Source organism: Panthera pardus, unplaced genomic scaffold (genome assembly GCF_024362965.1).
Source record: "Panthera pardus isolate Hobbes unplaced genomic scaffold, ASM2436296v1 HiC_scaffold_20, whole genome shotgun sequence".
In the NCBI taxonomy this organism is placed as follows: Eukaryota; Metazoa; Chordata; class Mammalia; order Carnivora; family Felidae; genus Panthera; species Panthera pardus.
In genome coordinates, this window is record NW_026526766.1 from 91,180,804 (window position 1) to 91,202,366 (window position 21,563).

General features: G+C 61.4%; 2 protein-coding genes across 6 annotated transcripts in view; one reads left to right on the forward strand and one right to left on the reverse strand.

The window, feature by feature from the left end:
• BRD3 (bromodomain containing 3) overlaps positions 1-16,973 on the forward strand; it is a 34,999-nt gene extending 18,026 nt beyond the window's left edge. Inside the window, 7 exon segments of the mRNA XM_053908508.1 lie at positions 225-596; positions 3,491-3,619; positions 5,609-5,800; positions 6,934-7,175; positions 10,421-10,713; positions 11,825-11,950; positions 13,640-16,973. Coding sequence (XP_053764483.1) covers positions 225-596; positions 3,491-3,619; positions 5,609-5,800; positions 6,934-7,175; positions 10,421-10,713; positions 11,825-11,950; positions 13,640-13,755 — 1,470 coding nt within the window. The 3' untranslated portion in view covers positions 13,756-16,973.
• Positions 16,974-18,794: 1,821 nt separating this feature from the next.
• On the reverse strand, positions 18,795-21,507 carry BRD3OS (BRD3 opposite strand). Of its 5 annotated transcripts, none has more exons than XR_008424395.1 (3): positions 21,346-21,507; positions 20,762-20,811; positions 19,775-20,386 (listed from the first exon to the last, which is right to left on the reverse strand). XR_008424395.1 is itself a non-coding variant. In XM_053908510.1 (3 exons), exons 1-3 carry the CDS (start codon positions 21,456-21,458, stop codon positions 20,265-20,267), a joined length of 264 nt encoding a protein of 87 aa, XP_053764485.1. In that variant the 5' UTR covers positions 21,459-21,481; the 3' UTR covers positions 19,775-20,264. The 5 variants fall into 5 exon arrangements, 2 of the variants coding, with proteins under 2 accessions (XP_053764486.1, XP_053764485.1); XR_008424396.1 differs by having other exon boundaries at positions 21,353-21,385; XR_002076271.2 differs by lacking the exon at positions 21,346-21,507 and having other exon boundaries at positions 19,775-20,027; positions 20,143-20,386; positions 20,762-21,101.
• Between the last annotated feature and the right edge of the window lie 56 nt (positions 21,508-21,563).

Consider the following 21,563-nt stretch of genomic DNA (forward strand, 5'->3'; position numbering starts at 1 on the left):
CCACTACCAGCTGTGTGACCTTGGGCCTGAAACGTGGCCCCTCTGAGCCTCGGCGTCCCGTGTGCCGCGGGGGTGGGGGGCAGCGGGGAGGACGGGTGTGGCTGTGCATGCGCGTGCGCGCGGTCGCTTTGCTCGGTGCCTGGCCGATAGCGCCCTGGGAGCGCGGCCGCAGCCACCCGCGTCCTCGTGCCCGGGGCTCACCGGTCGCGTCGTCGCTGTCGCAGAAAAAGGGGGTGAAGCGGAAAGCAGACACCACGACGCCCACGACGTCGGCCATCACCGCGAGCCGGAGCGAGTCGCCCCCGCCGCTGTCAGACCCCAAGCAGGCCAAGGTGGTGGCGCGGCGAGAGAGCGGGGGCCGCCCCATCAAGCCGCCCAAGAAGGACCTGGAGGACGGCGAGGTGCCCCAGCACGCGGGCAAGAAGGGCAAGCTGTCGGAGCACTTGCGGCACTGTGACAGCATCCTCAAGGAGATGCTGTCCAAGAAGCACGCGGCCTACGCCTGGCCCTTCTACAAGCCGGTGGACGCCGAGGCCCTGGAGCTGCACGACTACCACGACATCATCAAGCACCCGATGGACCTCAGCACCGTCAAGGTAGGCGGACGCGGGGCCCGCTCAGGGCGGGGCTGGCGCGTTGACCGCTGGCCGCAGGGGGCCCGCGGGCCTGGGGGCGGGGGGAGGGGGGAGGCGCGTTCTGCCCGCTGAGCCTGCAGCTTCGGGGTCCTCGTCCCGCTTGCACCCGGGTCTGCGCGCTCCTTCTCGCGTCCCGTGCCGGCCCGTCTGCGGTTTCCGTGACCTCAGCAAGGGGGCCCTTTCGGGCGACCCACGCCCTCACTGGCCAGACCGGGGCCTCGGAGTGGGGCAGGTGGCAGAGCTGAGACCGAGAGCCCGGGCCCCCGCCCCCCGTTCCCGTGCCAGGGCCTCCGCCCGGGGCTTTCTCGGGTGTTGCGCCAGGCCAGGCTGGTGTTACAAGCGGAGACCGGGGAGAGAAAGTGCCCGGGGGGCGGCCGCAGCCGAAGGGCAGCAGACCCAGGGCTGGGATGAGCTCCCAGCGGTCTTCCCTGAGCACACACAGGTGGGGTTCCTGACCCCCTGTCTCGATCGGGCTCGGGCCCCAGCACACCTGCCCCCCTCCCCCCGTCTCCGGCCTCAGAGAGCGCTCCGAGCCGGCCCGGTGCTGGTTCCCGAGGTTCCGAGGAACGCCCCTGGCAGTGGGGGACTGTAGGCCACCTCCTCTGCAAGCTGCCCTTGTGGCCCCAAGAGCCACCCCACAAAGGGGAGTGGTGGCGCCTTTGCACGGATAGGGTCTGGCCCCGGAATGGCTGGTCTCCGTCGTTCTGCCTGGTTTCCCACTGTTGCCGGACTCGGGCAGGGTCTCCTTACTGGAGCCTCCTCCCCCCGGCGCGTGTGGGTTTCAGGCAGGACAGACCTGGCTGTCCGCCACTCCCCCCCCCCCCCCACCACGGTGGTGGCGCTTGGTGAAGCATTCGAGTGACCAAGCCTCTTCCTCAGATACCTTAGGTCCTGCCCCCACTGGGAGCCTGGTAACCTTGGCTTTGGACGGTTCGTGACCAGCACGAGTCAGTACAAATGCAGGACGAACGCAAAGGTGCCAGCAAGGCAGAGGCCGGTGGAGAGCAGATCCCAGCTCTGTGGCTGCCTCCCTTCCCGGGGAAGATCGCTAACCGTGCTTCAGATTCGTGCTTGGCCGAGGCCGGCTCTTGTCTAGCCAGTCTTGACCGTGGGGCGGCGGGAACACGCGCTCCCAGGTGCAGTTCTCGGAGGCCGAGCGCTCGCCTCGTGGAGGCTCCCTCCCTCCGTAGGGTCTGTGGGGTCCTGGCTCCAGGCTGACGGCAGGTGGCTGCCCCCTCAGTCCCAGATAGGGCCGTCTGCCCGTCTCGTTCTCCCCATGCAGTGACCTGGCTGGGACTTGGGTCGGCGGGGTACTGGGGCTGGGCCTTTTCGTCTGCACGCGCCCCTGCTGTTTAGGGACCGGGAAGCTGAGGCTGGACGGGTGGGTGCGTTGTGGGCGGAGCCAGGCCCGGAACCCAGGCCTTTGACTCTTCGAGCCTTGAGCTCGGCCGGCAGAGCTCCTGTCACCCAGATCAGGGCGTTGTTGACAACAGGGACGCCCGTGCCCTTGTTAATCCCCAGAGCCTTGAGGGGCACGTGAGGCCTGACGCGAGCAGCCACACGTCCAGGCCACACGGCCAGGGAGAGGCTGAGTGGGAAGCGCTGAGGCTGTGGGGAGGGGGCCGCGTCTTGCGGGGACCTGGGCGGTTTGCTCTGGCGCTCCCCTTGAGAAACACCCATCATCCGGGAGCCCCCGAGGAGCCCCAGCCAGCGGCCGACTCCCCTTGGGCCCCCAGTGCACTTAGGTTTAGCCTGTCTTTGCCTCAGCCCCGCCCAGGCGGCCAGCGGTCAAGTTAGCACCAGAGCCTGAAAATCGTACAGAAGTCAAGAGGGTCTCGGGTGCCCGTTTGTGCCCGGTAGCCGGGCCTCCCGCGGTAGGGAGGCTGTGCCGAGGGCTGGAGCCATGCAGCCTGGGTGCTGTCCGCAGCTCTGCAGCTGGTGGGAGACGGGGCATGTATCCAGGGCGCTAGAGAGGCCGAGGGTCCTGGAGTCAGGCTGCACTCAGCCCACCAGAGTCCGGGATTCTGTTCGTCTAGGCTCAAGTGAGACAGGTGGTTGGGCTCTAACCTGCAGGGTCGCGCTGCAGTGGCGCTCAGCGCCCCGGGAAGAGGGGCAACCCTCGCCGACAGGAGGTCGCTGACTGATGATTTCTGCTTGGGCCCGGGAGAGCCAGGGAGCTCGCTCCCTCACCGAGTCTCCCCTCCATCCGCCCTGACTGGCAGCTTGTGCCCGTCCGTGGTGGTGCCTCTGTGCTCGGCATACAGCCTGCCTGCGTCTCACCCCTGCCGGCCCCACCTTGTTCCACTGGGTCGGCCAGGACTGTCCGGTGCTGCTTGTGGGGGGGCGTCTGGGTCCTCAGAGAGGTGAAGTGAATGTCTCAGTCCATGACCTGCAGAGCCCCCCCCCCCCCCACCCGGCCAGTGTTGGCAGTGACTTTTACCGGAAGCCCCTCGTCCCCCCTGAAGCTCCCCCCGTGTATAATGTCACACAATGTGTGGAAACCAGGGCAAGGAGAGCTTACGTGGCGGCTGCAGGAGCCAGGATGCCTCCTTTCCTTCCACCCAGGGCAGCGGCCTCTCTGGGGTGTTGTTCCGGGGGGTCCCAGAGCCCCCTCCCAAGCCCTCGAGTCCTGCTTCCTCCCCCTCTCCCTCCCCCTCTCTCTCCCCCTCTCCCTCCCCCTCTCTCTCCCCCTCTCTCTCCCCCTCTCTCTCCCCCTCTCTCTCCCTCTCTCTCTCTCTCACTCTATTTATTGGGCTTGCTGCTGGCAGTGGTCCATGCAGGCGGGGCCTGGCGGGGAGTGGGGTTGCTGGGCGGGGGGGTGGCGCCCGTCACACCCTGTCGCTCGTGTCTTACAGAAGAAGATGGACAGCCGCGAGTACCCAGACGCGCAGGGTTTCGCAGCTGACATCCGGTTAATGTTCTCCAATTGCTACAAATACAACCCCCCGGACCACGAGGTGGTGGCCATGGCCAGGAAGCTCCAGGTAACCTGAGGCGCTCCCGGGCAGAGGGGCCTTCTGGGCACAGGCGGGACCCAGCCCAGGGTGGGCACTCGGGAAGGACATGGGCATCGCAGGGGACATCTGGCCAGGAATGCCGCGGGACACGTTTCTCCCCGGGGGCGGACAGGCGAGCCGCGGGCACACGCCCTCCGGGACGGGCGTGCGCTCCAGCTGGGCCGGGGAGGATGAGGGGGTGTCCATTCTCCTGCAGCTCTCCTGCTCTCGGCTCCGTGCCTGGGGGTGTGGGGGGGGCCTCGCCGCGAGGCTGCCGGAGGTTGTATGCGATGGCTGTTGGCGTGGCCTTTTCTGACGCCGAAAGCGGTTTGTGGGACGAGGTGTGGGAACCGTAGGGAAGGCGAGCCTGACCTTTGGTGCGGGGACTGTGTACCTGTGCTCTCACGCCTCGCACACACAGACGTGTGTGTGTGTGCACGTGCATGCGTGGGATTTTTGGCCAAAGTCTGGGTGCTGCGCACACGTTTCTGCGGGGGCCGGTACGCTCCCTTGGTGATGGGCGCTGTTGCTGTTAGAGTTAATAGCAGCGGAATTTTAAATGTCGTGTGATTGGAACAGTGTTTTGGAGGGAAGAGTAAAAATCGTGGACCTCTACTCTCTCTCTTCCAGCATTCCGTGTCTCCAGGACGCAGTATGTTTGTCGCGTGAGATGTTCCTAGTCTTTTGCTTAGAACGCTTTTTTTTGTTTGTCTTGCTCAGAACCCTTGACCACCCGAGACTCAGGGAGCGATGGGGGAGAAGCGGAGAAGCTGTCTTTGTGCCGCTGGGTCCTCCTGTGGGGGGGCCGTGCTGATGCCTGGCGGGGGGGGGGGGGGGGGGGGGGCACGCCCTCCGTGGACCGGCTCCCGCTGGGGAGGAGGGCGGAGTGGCCTTGGTGGTCCCAGGATGCCCGGAGAAAGCCCGCGGGATCTGCGGTTTCGTACCGAGACCACGCCCGCTGTGCCTCAGAGCAGAGTTCCCCTCCGTTTGCCCTGTGATGCTTCGGAACCCGGTGCAGCCTAATAAGGGAGCCAGGCGGCCCTGGTGGCAGGTCGGGTGTGCAAGCAGAGGCCGTGAGGCCCCACTTCTGTCCTGCAAGAGGTGGTTCTCGGCAGCACAGCCACAGAGGCCGAGAGCCTTGGTTAGCGATGGCCGTTTCGCGCGTGCGCTGCCACAGTGGTGCGGGGGCAGCTCTGGGGTCCGCGCCCCTCCGGGCCACGTGCCAGGGCCCGGCCAGACCCTGGCTCTGCGCCTCTGTGTCTTTGGGGCGGTCTTCACCCCAGGAGGAGAGTCTGGGTCCAGAACCCGGAGCGGGTGCTTCTGGAGCCGGATGGCTCGTCACTGGGGTGGCATCTCATGTGAGTCATCTGGTGTGGATGCAGCCGGCTGAGCTCTGCAGAGGGAGAGCCCCCACGTGGCTGCGCGCCCCCATCTGAAAGGGACCTGGGCGGCCGGGAGGTGCTCCTGAGGGCCCGGGTCCTGCTCTGTGGGGGGCTTTTCGAAAGCCAACTTTGACAGGACGACTTTTTTTGGGCCTGAGTCGGAATGAGATGCGATGCTGCGGTAAAAACCCCAAGGTGACCCCAAGGGGGAAAGTAAACCAGCCCCCAGGCCCAGCAGCTGGGGGGCCCACAGAGGCCACAGGTCAGACGAAGGCAGGCACTCGGGCTGCTTTGCAGGGGGGGCAGCCTCGGAGAGCCTCAGACCCAGAGGCTAAAGGGAGGCACCGGTCTCCAGAAGGTTTGCGTGCTTGAGAAAGGGGGCTTTCGGACCAGTTCCTAGAAGGCTGTGTCCGTGGCTGGGGCCCCGTGGCACCTGTCCCTGGACCTGCGCCCGGGGCCTGGGGAGGGGGGGCCTTCCAAGCAGCCGTGGGTGTATCTCCGAGGGCATCTCAGGGGCCCTCGGGTGTGGGTGCCCCGCCCCGAGGGGCCGCCTCGTGGGCGTCCAGGACCTCAGGCGGCCCCCGCTCTCCCACAGGACGTGTTTGAGATGCGGTTCGCCAAGATGCCGGACGAGCCCGCGGAGGCGCCGGCGCTGCCCGCCCCCGCGGCCCCCGTGCTGAGCAAGGGCGCCGAGAGCAGCCGCAGCAGCGAGGAGAGCTCCTCGGACTCGGGCAGCTCGGACTCGGAGGAGGAGAGGGCCACCAGGCTGGCGGAGCTGCAGGAGCAGGTGCGGGCGGTCGTCTGCTCCGGGGGCCCCTCGGCCGCGCCCGCGGGTCGGCGTCGCGCCCGCCCGGCTTGCGGTGGCCGTTCCGGGGGTCCCCGCGGACCCCGGGTGCCTCGCCCGCCGCGGGAGCGTCTGAGGGGGGCCGGCTCCCTGGCCGCTGCGGGGGTGAGGCGGCCCGAGAGCCGAGTGCAGGTGCCCCCGCGGTCACCACGGTGGGGCTGGCGTTGGACTTCGGCTTGAGCCTCGTTAGAGGCGGCGCCACAGGGAAGGTGGCCCTGGGTGCAGCCACCGGGCAGCCTGGGATCCGCGAGGATCCGTTTCCTCCCCTGTGAGGTGCAGCCTACGGTGGCCCCTCGTGGCCCATGTTGGGGGGGGGGGGGTGTCCCTGAAACGACATGGTAGCTGCTGGCGCTGGGTCAGTCTGTGCTTCTGCCGCGTGGCCTCCCTGTGGCTTCTGAAGGAAGCTGTGGAAAAGCTCCTTCGTGCAGACGAATAGACCTCTACCTAACAGGCCTCTATGTAGACTTGCCTTCGTCTGGAAGATACCTGGTGAGAAGAACGTCAGCTACCATTTAAGGTTTTTTTTTTTTGTTTTTTTTTTTAATGTTTATTTGTTTTTGAAAAAGAGAGAGAGAGAGCGCAAGTGAGCAGGGGAGGGGCACAGAATCGGAAGCAGGCTCCAGGCTCCAAGCTGTCAGCACAGAGCCCGACGCAGGGCTCGAACTCGTGAACCGTGAGATCATGACCCGAGTCAAAGTCGGAGGCTTAACCGACTGAGCCCCCCAGGCACCCTTGGCTGCGATTTATCAGGTTGTTACTATGCACCTGTCCTGGTCTGCACGTGTCACCAGGCTCACCTGCTGGCCTCCTGGCCACCCGTGAGCCGCGTTTCCGGTGAGGACGGCAAGGCGGCTCTTCTCCAGCCGTCACGGGGCAGTGAGGGCAGAGCGGAGCTCGATGCCACCTGCTCTGGGACCTGCCTGCCTTTCCACAGCAGGGTGTGGCCCCGGTGGCCCTGGCTCACCTCCCCGCAAGGTTGAGGTAGCTCCAAGGGCACCCCAAAGCCCCCGCCACCACCTGTGGCCCCCTTGGGCCAGCCCCAGGGCAGCCTTGCTCAGCCACCTGCTATCTTCCAGCTGAAGGCCGTGCACGAGCAGCTGGCCGCCCTGTCTCAGGCCCCAGTGAATAAGCCAAAGAGGAAGAAGGAGAAGAAGGAGAAGGAGAAGGAGAAGAAGAAGAAGGACAAGGACAAGGACAAGGAGAGGCACAAGGCGAAGTCCGAGGACGACAAGAAGGCCAAGGTGGCCCCACCTGCCAAGCAGGCCCAACCGAAGAAGCCTCCCGCCAAGAAGGCCAGCAGCACGGCGGCGGCCAGCAGGTGGGCTGTAGTGCCTTCAGACCCCCTCGAGCCCAGTGCCCCACGTCCTAGGTGCTTGTGTGGTGGGCCGGGTGCTGGATCTGGGCCTTTGAGCCTTGGGGGCAAGTCCCGGTGATGCGGAGACTGGGCTCTCGTCATCCAGCGGGATGGGAGCTGGGTGGTCCTGTCTCTCCCGCCTTTTGGGGAGACTAGGGGGACAGATGAGGCCCTTGCTGCGAAGACTGGGCTCTGGGGGGCCTTGCTCAGCAGTCCGTGCAGCTAGCCTCTCGATCTCGGGCACCATCTGGCACAGACCTTGGCATCTCCAGGCTTTGGGGATGTTTTCCTGATTTGATGTGGGGGCACCGCACCTTGGCAGAGGTTCGGCTGTCTGGTCTGCCTACCTTCTGTCCTCTCTCTTGCCACACCAGCCACTGCCCTGAGGAGTGCCTGCCCCTCCCCGGACAAGGGGGACAGTGGGGGACGGGGGGAAGGCATGCCTCTCCCGCAAGGTAGAAGGAAGGCTTCCCAGAGGTGGGGTGACCGCTGTGCGAGAGCAAGCTCGGCAGCGGTCGGGTCAGGGTTCCAAGGGTCAGGAACAGTGGGGACAAAGCCATGGAGCCCAGCAGAAGCGTTCTAGAAACTAGTGGGAATCAGGACGAGGTCGGCTCCAGTGAGGAACAGAGACTGGGTCGGGAAGAGGAGTGGCTGAGGTGGGCCAGCTTTGTTGAGGCTTCTGGTTTTATTCCCTGAGCAAGTGAAGGGGAGTCAGGAAGTGTTGGAGCTGGAAGTGGTCAGATCCTGGTCCATGTGGAGAAGGGGTCAGTGGGAGGCAGTAATGGGAGAAAGGACGCCCTGGGAGGTTTTGTGGTTCTGCAGGCAAGAGAGGTCCGGTGGCTGTGGAGGTGGGAGGCCAAAGGGACAGGCCGTGGTGCCTGGAAGCCAGAGGACAGAGGCATGTGGACTCTGGCAGCTGGGTTGACGGCAGCATTGTCCAGAGGTGGTGGTGGGAATACTCGGGTTTTGCCCTGCCTCCCTCAGATTTTCTCGTACTCTCTGTCTGGATTTGGTGTCAGTATAACACTGGCCTCAAAAACGAGTTGGGAGGTGCTCTCTCTTATTTTCTGAGTAGATGTGTACAGTTGGTGTTTATTCTTAAATATTAAGTAGAACTCCCCAGCAAAAACATCCAGGCCTGGAGTTTTTGTTGTTAGGTTTTTAACAGTGAACCCAGTTATTTTTGTAGCTAGGGGACTGGTCATCTTATCAGTTTCTTCTTGGGTGAGTTTTGGGGATCTGTGCCTTTTGGACACATTGCTCCTTTCCCTGAATTGTGGAATTTATGGGCATTGGTTTGTTTGCTGTGTGCCTTTGTTATCCTTGTAACATCTGTGGGGTCTGTAGTGATGTGTCCTTTCTTTTATTCCTGGTGGTGGTAATTTGTGTCTTTTTTCTCAGCGAATCTGGAGATTGATTGGTTTTATTGGCCATAGAAACAACTAGCTTTTACGTCATTGGTTTTTGTCTGCTTTCGCTTCCTTTTGTTTATGGTCTTATTTTTATTACTTCCTTTGCTTGCTTTGCACTTAACTTGCTCTCTTGAATTAGGAACTTAGGTTTATTGATTTGAGATCTTTTGTAATGTAAGCATTTAGTAATAACTATTAATTTCTATCTAAACACTATTTCAGCTGTACTCTATAAATTTGATATATGATTTTATTTGGTTCAAAATATCTTCTGATTTCCCTTCAGACTTCCTCTTTGACCACAGGATATTTAGACGTGTTAATTTCCAAGTAACTAGAGATTCTTCTGGACATTTTTCTGTTACTAGTTTCTGGTTTAATTCCATTAGGGTCTGAGAACATACATTGTGTGATCTCAGTACTTTTGAATTTCAGATTTATTTTATGGCCAAGATTTGGCGATGCTCCACGTGGACTTGCATATGTGTTCTCCCACTGTTGGGTCTAGTGTTGCCTAAATGTCAGGGGGAAAAAAAAAGACAAAAACGTGTCAGTTGGGTTAATTTGGTTGATGGTGGTGTTGGTCTTCTGTCTTCTTGCTGATTTGTTGTATTATTAATTAACGTGAGGGAGAGAATCGTTGGGTCCCCAGCTGTAATCGTGGATGTGTCTGCCTCCTTTGGTTCTACCGGTTTTGCTTCGTATATTTTGGGGCTTGGATTTTAGACACACGCACACTGAGGACGGTGATGTCTTCTTGGTCAGTTGATTCTTTTACCACGTGCTGTTCCTTCCTGACGATATTCCTTTTTCTGAAGTCTTCTCTGTCTGATGCTAATACACCCACTGCAGCTCAGCTTTCTTTTGGTTAGCCTTTGATTCCCCCATTTCTTTACTCTTAACCTAGTTCCGTCACTGTATTTAAAATGGGGCTTTGTGGACCACATGTAAGTCGGGTCTTGTTTCTTATCCAGCCCGACTTTGGTTTTCTTTTAGTTGGTGTCTTTAGACCATTTACGTTTAATGTAGTGATTGTTACAGTTGCATTTTGGTCTGCCATTCCGTGTCTTCTGTCATCCCTCTGGTTTTTACTCCTCTGTCTCCGTTCCTGTCTCCTTTTGGATTATGTCAATATGGAGGTCAGTTTTTGACCTGCCGAATTTGAGATGAATTTGAGACGCCTGTGGGGTGTTGAAGGGAGCTGACCACTGTAGTCCTGTCCTGGCTCAGGTGTGGAGCACCTTCTGCTGGAACAGGGTGTTCTGTATCCCTGCAGGTACACATGCAGCCCTCAGCCTACCTGGCTTCTCTGCCTGGGGCACCACTTTGGGCTTGCCCCTTGGTAAAAGAGCCCGGTCCTGGAGAGGAAGAAGGCCAGACAGAATGTGGGCAAGGGGCTGGGGCTTCAGGGGGGCTGGAGGGACAGGGGCTGGAGGCTCCACGGGGTGGGGGGGGGGGGTAGGGACATGGGGCAGGGCCTCCATGGGGGCTGGGGGAACAGGGGTAGGGGCTTCACAGGGGACGGGGCAGGCGCTCCATGAGGCTGGGGGGACAAGGGGCAGAGGGGATGAGGCTGGGGCTTCATGGGGGTGGGGGGATGGGGGTCGGGGGGCAGGAGACAGGAGGATGGGGCAGGGGCTCCCTGGGGGCTGGGGCGACGGGGCAGGGGCTCCACGGGGGCTGGGGAGACGGGGCAGGGGCTCCCCGGGGGCTGGGAGGACACAGGCAGGGGCTCCACGTGGTCAGGGGGACGGGACAGGGGCTCTGTGCCACGGTGTTCTTTGCCTCGTCCCTCAGGCAGCCCAAGAAGGGCGGCAAGCAGGCGTCGGCCTCCTACGACTCGGAGGAGGAGGAAGAGGGCTTGCCCATGAGCTACGACGAGAAGCGCCAGCTCAGCCTGGACATCAACCGGCTGCCCGGGGAGAAGCTGGGCCGGGTGGTGCACATCATCCAGTCCCGGGAGCCCTCGCTCAGGGACTCCAACCCTGACGAGATAGAGATTGACTTTGAGACTCTGAAACCCACCACGTTGCGGGAACTAGAGAGATACGTCAAGTCTTGTTTACAGAAAAAGCAAAGGAAGCCATTCTGTAAGTTGTGGGGGGCAGAGCACCCTACTTGCCATCTCTGTCCTCCTCCCCCCTGCCTCCCCCGCTTCCCTCTTCTGTAGGCCCGGTGGGGGGGGGCGGGAAGCTAGGAAGTGGGGTGGGTCACTCTCCTCCCCCCATTCCCGCCACGTGCCCCAAAGACCGGTGCTGATGGCTCAGCCGGGCCCTCCTCCCCCGCCCTTGGGCAGGTGGGCAGTGCGTGCATGCCTCGACGGTCACAGGGACAGGCAGGACCCCTGGGCCGGTCCTGAGCCTCCTGCATTTGAGTGCCAGCCAAGGCCTTCTCCACAAGCCTCCCTGAGGCTCTGTTTGGAGCAGGGCTGCAGGGAACCTCTCGATGGTCCCCGTGCCGGGGCAGACCAGTTTCCTCTTACTGGGAGTTGAGGGTCCAGAGGCCTCCCAGGACGGACGTTGGCACCGGACGGGGACGAGGCACTGCCTGGGGCAGCGGGTGCTGGGGAGTGAGGGAAAGGACAGGCCCGAGGAGGCAGGAGAGCCGGGCAGCGCCCGGCCCCAGGGAACAGCCAGCGTGTGCCTACACCTGCGTGCGGCCCGCTCATCGGGCTTTCTCCCTCACTCGGAGGGGTCGGTTGCTTCCCCCTGGACGGAGTCACGTGACCCCCGCAGTCACGCACTTTGGGCCCTCGGTAAGCTCCCCTTGGACTCCGAGGTGGCGGCACAGGCGTGCGGGGCGGCCGAGCCGAGGGAGAGCTGCGCCCGTGAGGAGAACTGTGAGTTGGAGGGTCAGCGTTCAGGTCTCGACTCTGCCCTCCGCACGGGGGACGGGGTCGCCAAGCGGCACGCGCCCGTCTGTGCGCCGTGTGGAGTGGGGATGGCGTGAGGTCTGCAGAAAAGGCTGTGCCTGTGGCGAGGGAACAGCGCATGCGGGCCGGGGTCCGTGTCCCGGCAGGGAGCTCGGGCGGCGGCCCTGCGGGGGGGGCCAGGCACAGCTCGTGAGCGTCTGGTGGGGGGGGGGGGGGGGCTGGCTGGCACCTGGAGGCCGCCCTGCCGAGGGCCGGGTGCGGCCTTGGCCCCAGGGGTGGCTGCCCGCCCTCTCCCCGCCCCGCCTTCTCAGCTCCGTGCTCTTCTGCAGCCACAAGCGGGAAGAAGCAGGCGGCCAAGTCGAAGGAGGAGTTAGCTCAGGAAAAGAAGAAGGAGTTAGAGAGGCGGCTGCAGGATGTCAGCGGACAGCTGAACAACAAGAAGCCTGCCAAGAAAGGTACCTGTGCGTGGGCCACGCTGCTGCTGAGGCGTGGGGTCCCCCGGCGGCCCCTGCTGCTGCTGGCGGGGTGGGAGGGTCGGCGGCAGGGCAGTGGCCGGCGGACCCAGGCTTCGGTCTGCGGCGCCACCGGCTCAGGGGCAGCGTGTCCTTAGGTGAAGCTCTCGATCTCTTGAACCCCCGAGTCCCTTGCCTGTAAACTGGGGACCCCGGTCCTGCAGGGAGGTCGAGCAGATGGGAGGCATGGGTGGGAGCGCCCCAGGCCAGAACCCCCGGAGAGGACTCTGTGGAAGGGCCTCAGTGTGGTCTTTGGGGGTGGACCCCGTGGCTTGAGAGGGACTGGGGTCCTGGCCCCCGGCAGCGGGCTTTCTTCCCGGCTGCCCCTGGCCAGGCCCTGTGCTTTGTGGACCGCGGAGCCTTATTTTAGGTGAGCAGGTGATTTGACTCGTTGTCTCTTTCCTCTGGAGCCTGTAAGAAAGGGCAAATAAGTTTCTCCCGGCCCCAGGGATGGTGGCGCCCAGGTGGTGATCAGAGTCGGGGTCCCATCTGCACGATAGTGTGGCGGCTGGGTGCCGCCGCCTTGCCGAGTCCTGCTTGCCCTGCCCGCTCCCTCTGAAGCCTGGGAGGGTCCCCGGGATCGCCCCTGGGAAGGGCAGAGTAGGCGGCACGTGACTGGGGGATATCTGTATACTGCTGACCTCCCCCCACGCCCCGTCAGATCCTCCTAGCAGATCGCACCTGTGTTTTCTAGACTCAAGTATACTTAGCTTTGTTGACCTCTGAGCTAGCTTTACTCCCACTTCTGTCACCAAGTGCGTGGGCTTCTGCTCACGCTGACTCTGCAGTGCCAGCTGTGGGTGGGGTCCAGCCATCCGGTTCGGTCCGGACACTATTTACGTAGGGTTCGCTCAGACCCCAGTGGTGGGGGGTCCACCCCCAGAGACCGCCCTTCTCTTAGATGCCAGGTGCAAGTCCTGGGCCTGCCTTACCACCGACCTGTCAGCTGGGGTTCCCGAGACCCTCTGCTCGGATTTGATAATTTGCTAGAGTGGCTCGCAGAACTCAGGAAAGTGCTTTATCTACCGTGTCGTTTATTGTAAAGGGCACAACTCAGGAACAGCCGAAGGGGAGGGGTGGCAGGGGTGAGGGCGTGCAGCTTCCCTCCCCTCGCTGGGCACGCCACCCTCCCCGCCCCTCCGCCCGTCCGCCAACCTGGAAGCTCCGGGGAGCGAGAACATTTCAGCGCTCCGCCTCCCCTGCCCTCCCTTCCCCGGAGTTAGGGGCCGGGGGGTGGAAGTTCCCAGCCCCCTCCACACGGTTTTCCTGGGGACCAGCCGTACCCTGAGTCGCTCACGAGCCTAAACTCGGGTGTGATGTAAAGGGGGCTCCGTGCAGATAACCAAAGACGTCCCCGTGCGGGGATTCCCGGGGTTTGAGGAGCTCTGTGCCCAGAACCCGGCCAGAGGCCGAGCGCGTCTCTTACCGTACAATGATCTCATTAACGCGGTCATTCTTTTCAACAAACGTTCGTTAATGTCGACCGAGCTCCGGGGTGAAGAAATGGGTGGGTCGAGGCACGGGAAGTGGCGGTGTGACGCCGGTGGACGTTCCGGAAGGGCTCGCCCGGCGGGTGCGGGGGTGTGCAGGGGTGCGCGGGGGAGCGCCTCTCACCTGCCGCGTCTCCCTCAGAGAAAGCGGGCTCCGCGCCCTCGGGAGGGCCGTCCCGGCTCAGCAGCAGCAGCTCGTCCGCGTCCGGGAGCAGCAGTTCCAGCGGGTCCAGCTCCGACAGCAGCGACTCGGAATGAGCTCTGGACTCCCAGAACGGCACAAAACCAGCAACGTCGCACACGCCCCAACTCTGCAGTGTTCCCTTCGTTCCCTTCTATGGTTAATATACTACTTTCGTTCCACGGTGTGCGGGCTTTCTTCTTAACTCAGTGTTATGGTAGCTTCCAGTTTTTGCTTTAATAGGTCAGAGACCTTTCTCGTGGGTACGTGAGGCTTTATGAGACGGTGCGACTCTGCATAAAGCCTTTGTAACCGAACTCGGTTGCTTGGAGACGGTAACTTCGAACGCTGACCCGACGGCCGTAGAAAAAACATGCCAGATGCGGTCTGAGGTTTCTCGCGAAACCCCTCTCTTACGCCCCACCTGGTCTCTAGCCCCGGAACGCATTGTTGCAAAGGAAGTTTCTCTGGATGGTACCGTGTGGAAAGCAGTCAGCTTGGCAAACAGGTGCTGTCTTTGTCCTTTGGGCCCCGAGCTCAGCCTCGCGGCTGGGGTCGCCTCTTTCTGGGGGCGCAGAGAACAGCCAGCCTGGCGCGGGCTTCGGGGGCCCCGTCCAGCTCCAGGCAGGGCTTCTGCAGGGGCGGGGAGAGAGGCAGGCGGGCGCGGAGAGGAGGGGTGTCCGGGGCTCCCGGAAGGGAACACGGGGGCTGCGTGTGCAGTTCATAGGTTTCCATACACTGAAACTTTTACCTCAACTTAAGAAAAAAAAAAAATAACAAAAAACAAAACAAAAAAAAAAGATTAAAAAGACAAAAAATAAATAAAAAAATAAAAGGAGACCTTTTTGTAAGGTTCAGCAGTTTTCTACGAAAGCCCAGCCCGACGTGTGTCCCCAACTCCTTAGCTGCCGCACACCCTGGAACCGTTTCCCCAACTTCATGTATATATGGATACTTTATTTATTAACATCATTGGTCATTTTTTTAAAAAAAAGAAAAGAAAAACAAAACTGCAAAAGAAATGCATTAAAAAAAAAAAATATCGCAGAAGTGCAGGCCTCGTCAGTGGTTGGCAGGAGAACCCCGGACTCCGGCCTGCAGGTGCTCTTGCCCCACCGCCCGCGCCGGCCCCCCTCCCGGCTCCGCTGGGGTTCCGCGTCTGTTCTTCGTGTGTGTGTGTGTGTGTGTGTGTGTGTGTGTGTGTGTGTGAGAGAGAGAGAGAGAGAGAGAGAGAGAGAGAGACGTTTGCAGACGTACAGGCAAGTTCCAGCTGCAGCACACCCCCAGTTTTTATTATTTTGTTGAGTTCTTTTGTATTCGCCTCTGGTCTCTTTAGGACTGTTTTAAAAGAAATCAATTTAGGGAACCCCAGTTATATAATATAAACTTTGTAATCTGAGAGAAAAAAAAATGTATAGTAAATCTAAGTCTTGATTTTTAACTTTCTATTGTAAAAAAAAATAATAATAATAATATACAGAGTTTAACAGAAGGTTATGTTTTGGTTTTGTTTCTTCCAGAGGCCGCCCTGCGGCCTTTGAGTACAGGGACGCCCCGCCCCACACTGCCTGCCTGAGCTCTGAGCGTGTGGCTTAGGCCAAGAGTGCCGGGGTCAGCCGTCCGGGTCCCCAGACGGGGCACCCCTCACCTCCCAGCCCCGGGGGCAGGGGCAGCGGCAGCGGCCCCCCGCTGCCGCCTTTCAGCCCACCCCCGGGCTCGCCCTGGCTGGGCTTCTCTCTCCAGGGGTGAAAGACCCCCAACTCCCTGGCCGCAGGAGGGTTCGCTCCCCAAGACCACACAGGGCATTTTCCCATTAGCACAGAAATGACTGACACAGGGCATTCTCCCAGGCCTCCCTGTGAGGACTTCCTGGAGGCGGGTGCTTGGGGGCGGAGCTGCGGGTGGCCTGGCCTTTGGTCTGGTGGCACGTTTCCAGGCAGACGAGGGGACTAGTCCTCAGTATCCTAATAGGGGGGCAGTTTTTTTAAATCATAAAATGCATTCAGATTCCACCGGCCCTTACGGTCACGGATGCCCTCGGTGGATGTGGAACTCTGACTGATGGGGCAGTGGATGGGTTACCATTTTTCTTACTGCTGGTGATTCTGACGCTAGGTGAGTTTTGAGCCAGTTAAACTTTTAATCACGTTTTGTTTATAATCAAAATATATGTGGATTTTAAACTTGCCATTTTTTAAAGTTACCCTTGTTTTTCAAAGGTGTTTTCTAAGCAGATCTTTAATGGAATATTTAAACTAGGACTTTAAGGAATTAATACATGACACGATGGATGGGTCTTAAAGCAGGATCTCTCTGGCAACGCACGGCGAGCGCACCTCCGGGTGACAAACGGACCCCGAACAGAGGGTGCCGGGAGTTGCACGGGGCCGAGGGGGGCTCCCGGGGAGCACCTGTCCAGCCGCAGAGGTGGCGAGGGGCCTGTGTGAGCCGGTAGGTCGGGGAGCCCGCGCTCCTCACACAGCGACGCGTTTCCGAGCCCTTCGGTACCCGCCAGCTCTGCGGGAGACCGGGTTCTGGAACGCCTCTGCCCCTCTCGCCCCGGGAAGAGGCTGCCGGCCGCGATGGCGCGCAGGGCTGCTGTCCATCCAGAACAGTCGTAGGCTGTCGGTGCTGCGGTTTTCTTTTTTAAGGCTTTCTGTGCAGACTTCAAAGCTGGTTTCTCTTTAGAGTTTGGGGGCACGTCCTCGGCCCCCTCGAGGTCAGCCTGCGGTGGCTGCCGTCTCTCCACGTCTCTGTGCTGGGGAGGCTGCAGCGGGACGACGGGCAGGGCCGTCCCGGCGCCGAGGACCCGAGGGCAGCCCCTCACGGCCTCTTCTCGAGCGGGAGGGACCCGTGCGCTTAGGAGGTTGGCCTCACGTGAGCCCCGGAGGCCGAGGGGGCAGAGACCCTTGCTCCTGCCGGGCGGCCGGCGTCCTCTTGCTTACAAACTGTAAGATATGTTTTCCTTTTGTTTGTTTTTGTTCTGCCACACCCACGTCTGTGACAGCCCTCTGGGAGAAACACCGCCCAGAGAAGGGACGCATTCCACCCGCTGTAGCCTGTACCTCGATGCTGGCGTAACGCGTCCAGGAAGTTTTTCTTTTTTATATTTAAAATGTTACTTTTCTGTATGATGTGCATGCAAGTTTACCGTAACTTTTCTTAAACTTTTTAGTGCCGTTTCTAGTATATTCCTGTAAATGTCAGTTACTGAAAATGAGTCCAATGTAAGTAGTTTTAGCTTGTTTATTGCAGTGCTGGCCTCAACACAACAGAATAAAAATGGTAGAAAGTACTCTTGGATGTCTCTGGTAATCATGGACCCTTCTCCTGGGGCATTTGTTTTGTTTCATAATAAAACAAACAAAAAAAAAAGAGGTCCCGTACGTGCTGTTTCCTGTGCTTTCGGTGGCTCCCAGCCTCCTGTGCGTGTGTGTGGAGGTGCTCGGAAGGCGGCCCAGTCCCCTTACTGCTGCAGAACGAGGGGCCGGGCAGAAATACCCCAAGCAGCTCCGGTCCTCCCCCCGGGCAGGAAGGCACCAGGGTTTCGGGAGCATCGTTCGTAGCCTTTCCTGTCCGCTAACTGTCCTCCAGAGCAAGCTGTCCTCCATGTGGAGGCACATCTGTCACGATCCCGTCCTCCTGCGGCCATCCCTCCTCTCCGGGCGGATCCCCCCTTCCCCGCCGTGCCTCGGTCCCCACGGGGGCGGGTTCCGGGACAGCGGGCATCAGACACTGTCGCACGTTTGCGGAGCCCGGCGCAGAGTAGAAGCTTCGGCGAGGAGCGGTTGACGCGGGAGCTCGGACGCTGTTGTGCAAGCAGTCTGGCCGTTTGAGCCGGGCCTTGTGGAGCCGTCCTCCAGAAAGCTGCCGGTGGGCCCAGGTCCAGGCCTGGCGCCCCGCCCCGCCCCACCCCACCCCCAGGCTGTCAGCAGGCACCCTCCCAGCATCCCCTGCACCGGCATCCTTGTCCACACTCTTCCCCCCACCCCCCCCCCCCGCCCCGCCTCATCCAGGCCAACCTCCCCAAGGACGGGGGCTGGGCCGTGTCCACCTCAGTGGCCCCAGCCCAAGCCAGGGAGACCAGCAGTCCGGGCTTCCCTCGGGCAGACGGTGGCTTCCGATGCTCTAAGCAGCTTAGCGCCTGCTGTCCTACAAGCAGCCAGTGCACGTCGGTCACCTGCACACCCTGACCCGTGCAGACACGGGCGGTGGCCGGTGCCGGTCTTCCCAGGCGCTACCCCTCCATGCCTGGGGCCAAACCGAACTCAACCACCACCTGTTCTCAGGTTCATCCGAGGTGCGGGTCAGCGTGTGGCACAGAGGCATTCCCGATGAGTCTCTGAAGTCTGCTTTCTTCCCAAGCAGGACTTTAACGGGAGACCTGCAGAGACATTGACCCAGCTGTCCACTGGGTTAATTCCCGTGTCAGGGCTGCTCGACAGGCCAGCCCTCACTGCAGAGGCCTCACTTGGTACCTGGGACCAGCCTCCCTCGTCCGCTCCGGGAGGCGATCCACGAAATGTGACTTCAAGCCTCCCAACCCACGCAGCAAGCCGGCCAAGGGTCCGTCACAAAAGACCAGGCCGGTGGCTGGACACTAACCATTTGGGGAACGCACTCGGACCCAGCAGTCCCAGTTCCGGGATGTTTGCCAGTGAACTTGGCACAGCCACAAAATGAACCACGTACGACGAAGCTCGAGCTGTGCTGTCTGCGCGGCACCATCAAGGAGACCCTCTGCCCACCTGCCGGCTCACCGGAATGCTGATCAGACATTCAAAGCATGGTGGAGACGTCCATCTGTACAGCAGAAGAAACTCCCAGAACAAGGCGCACGGCGCAGGCCGTGCCTTTAAAAGCATGCGCAGTTGTGCGCGCACACGCACAGGGCTGATGCTTTGGGGTTGCTTTATGCGTTCCTGTAACGGGGTTTGTAGCAATCATTAGATTCTCCTGGTATGAACACACACACACACACGCACACACACACACAGAATCTGAAGCCAAGTTAAGGTGCTACGAACAAACATAAAAGAAAAAAAAAAGTGAGGAAGGAAGGAGTGTCCCAAAGGGTATTTATTTAGAAAAACCAGCCTTGACAAAAGATTCCCACAGCTGCATGGCTGCATGGCTCACAGCATTCAGTCCCAGCAGACGGCAAAGCCTCTGAAAACGCCTCCCGCGGCACGCGCCCGACCCCGCAGAGGTGGCACACCGCGAAGCCGCACCGGCCTTTTCCAGCCACGCGATTCCAGACCCGTAGTTCTGGGCTTCCGCCCTGTGTTGGGACGTACTCGGCAGCTGGTGCGGAAGCTGCCCCGCGCCTTGCACGCGATGCCCATCTTGTAACAAGACGCGCGGCGTCAGTCCCTCCCGCGGTGCCGCCGCTGGCCTCGGAATCCAGCTTGCCCCCCGCAGACGCTGCCTGCCCACACGTGGCGCTAACTCCTCCACCGTTTTCTAGATCTGTCTCCAGACCAGGCAGAAGGGACAATGCTGACGACAGCCTAGAAAGTTTTGAAAAGGTGGTTTGTAGCCAGGGGAGTCCCCCTTGCTTGGTTCGTTCGGAAGCGTCAGAGAAAAGCGGCGTCTGGCCGTGCCCCGGCCTGGGCTGTGCCCGCAGTGCCAGCGGACCGGGCACCGGGCCCAGAGGCCAGGTCCGCCAGTCACTCGATCCCGTGAGAGAGGGCTTGGGCGCCACCGGCCCGGCTTCGTCTTTGCGCTCACTATTCGCGATCTCCCAGGAAGGACTGGAAATCACCAAGGCCCCTGAACGAAACGTGGCCTGTTCTCCCCCCCGCCCCAGCCTGGTGCCTGGGCCCCGGTCTTCAGGCTGGAGTTACATGACCGTACAAAACTTGGACTGGCCCGTGTCCCGGGAGACCTCAAGCTTGTTTCTGTCCCGGACCAGGATGGCCTCGTTTCCGTACTGGGAGTACCACATGCTTCGGCTCCTGCTCAGGTATGTCCCAGGGGGCACGGATTCCAGCGTCTGCTGCTGCTGCTGCCAGATGAGCAAGGAGGTGTCCCGGTACCGGAGCCGGGCATAGCTCTCAGACAGGGCCTTCTCCGCCAGCGGCACGCGGCCACTCATCACTGGCCGCAAACTCCCCTCCTGGGCTCCTGCACACCGGGCCTCTCTGAGCCAGAACTCGCGTGGCGTGGACAGCTGCCCGCTGCCTTACGCTAAGTGCGCTAACTAACTTTTTCGGTTGTTGGGTTTCGGGATCCCCTATCGAACTCCGTGGTGAAAAGGAGGAATCCGGGCCCTTTGTAGGCAACACCCTCAGGACGACTGCATCGCAAGGAAACTTGAGAGGAGCCTCTGAGCATTCTGGAAGCACACCTGAGAAGCACACGCGAGACAGCAAGCTGGACGGTGGCGCCCCGGCCACAGAGTCTTCTGCTGACAGCTGTGCGCACCTTACCAGATGTGCGGTTGCCAGGGACGAGGCACCCACCTTGGGGGGACTTGCCGGGGGTCTACTGTGATTCTGACACCATGGCTGGACCCACTTCACTCGGAAAGGTATCTCTGGTGCCCTGCGTGAAAGGACACCGTGCAACTCGACGGAACTTGACCTCATTCCCCGTAGCTGCCCTCCGCTGATCTGGGCCTGGGCGGGCCTCCCGCGCTGATGCACGGCGGGGTTTGGAGACAGGCTTTCTTCAGTGCTTTGTCCTCAGCTCTCGCCCAGGGTGATGCTACAAAGAAACGACCATGTCGTCAGGGGCGGGGGAAAGCACCCAGCGGCAAGCGGGGCCTTGACGGCTCAGGATCTTAACTCTTTTTGGATCTGGAGCACCAGGCCAAAGTACTGACACGTTTCACGATCTCAGTCGCCGTCCAGTGGCCCAGACTGTGAGCCTGGGTTTGAGGGGCAGGCCTGTGACTTATCCTAGTTCTTTTAGGAGCTCACGGGCAATACCGGGGAACTGCCGGTTGGAGCGCGTGAGTCTGCATCTGTGACGGAAGTCCTGAGAACTTGAAAGAGCACAGGTTTTGGGGCTCATCCCTCGGCGCCTGGCCTGGAGGGTGTTTGCCTGGGCTGCCCGTGCTGAGGATGGCTTGGTACTCACCCCGCCACCAGCACCTTCTTTCTGCTCCAGGCATCTGGGAGGCCCCTGGGCTGGAAAGAGAAATGACGTCATGTGGAAACCAAACAGGGAAGCATCCACAAGACCCCCCCCCCCAAAATGCTTTCCCAGCCATGCAGAATTTTCCTTCTTTATGGCCAGAGTCCCCATCACTCAGCGCTGCCCTCATTTCTGGCGGCAGAGTCTCCCTGACTTTGCCCAGCCAGCGGGCATCCTTCATGGCACGGGATCCCTTCATGGCACGACCCTGTTGCCTCCCCGGCATCCTGGGCCCTCCACCCATCACTGCCTCCTACGAGGAATCACCCTGTTACTGGGCTCTTCCCCCACTGCCACCCGCCCCAGTCACCCCTTCCCATCGCCTTCTCATCCCGTCGCCTCCTGCCCGGGTCACCCCTCCCCATCACCTCCCGTCCCAGTCCCCCGCGCCCCCCCCCATCGCCTCCCGCCCGCCCCGGTCACCCCTCCCCGTCGCCTCCCGCCCCAGTCCTTCGTGGCCCCCATCGCCTCCCGGGGGCCCCGATCACCCCTCCCCGTCGCCTCCCGCCCCAGTCACCCGCCCCCACCGCAGACCCGCGCCCAGTCACCAGCGCCGAGGGGCCGCGGTGACGTGCGGGCGCGGGGGCGGGGCGCTCGGAGGCGGGGGCGGGGCCCGTTGGCCTCGGGGCCGCGTCTCCATGGCAGCGCCGCAGGCATGCCGAGCCGAGCGCCGAGGCCGGGCAGGCCCGCGCGGCGAGCCGGAGCCGCGGATGCTCCGGGGGCGGGGCCGGAGCGCGCGACTGGG

Coding starts and splice junctions, on each gene's coding strand:
- BRD3OS (XM_053908510.1), bottom strand. CDS start 21,458: ATGGAGACGCGGCCCCGAGGCCAACGGGCCCCGCCCCCGCCTCCGAGC. Junction 20,812..21,366: donor ACCGCGGCCCCTCGGCGCTG/GTGACTGGGCGC, acceptor TTCTCTTTCCAG/CCCAGGGGCCTCCCAGATGC. Junction 20,387..20,761: donor AAGAAGGTGCTGGTGGCGGG/GTGAGTACCAAG, acceptor GTTTCTTTGTAG/CATCACCCTGGGCGAGAGCT.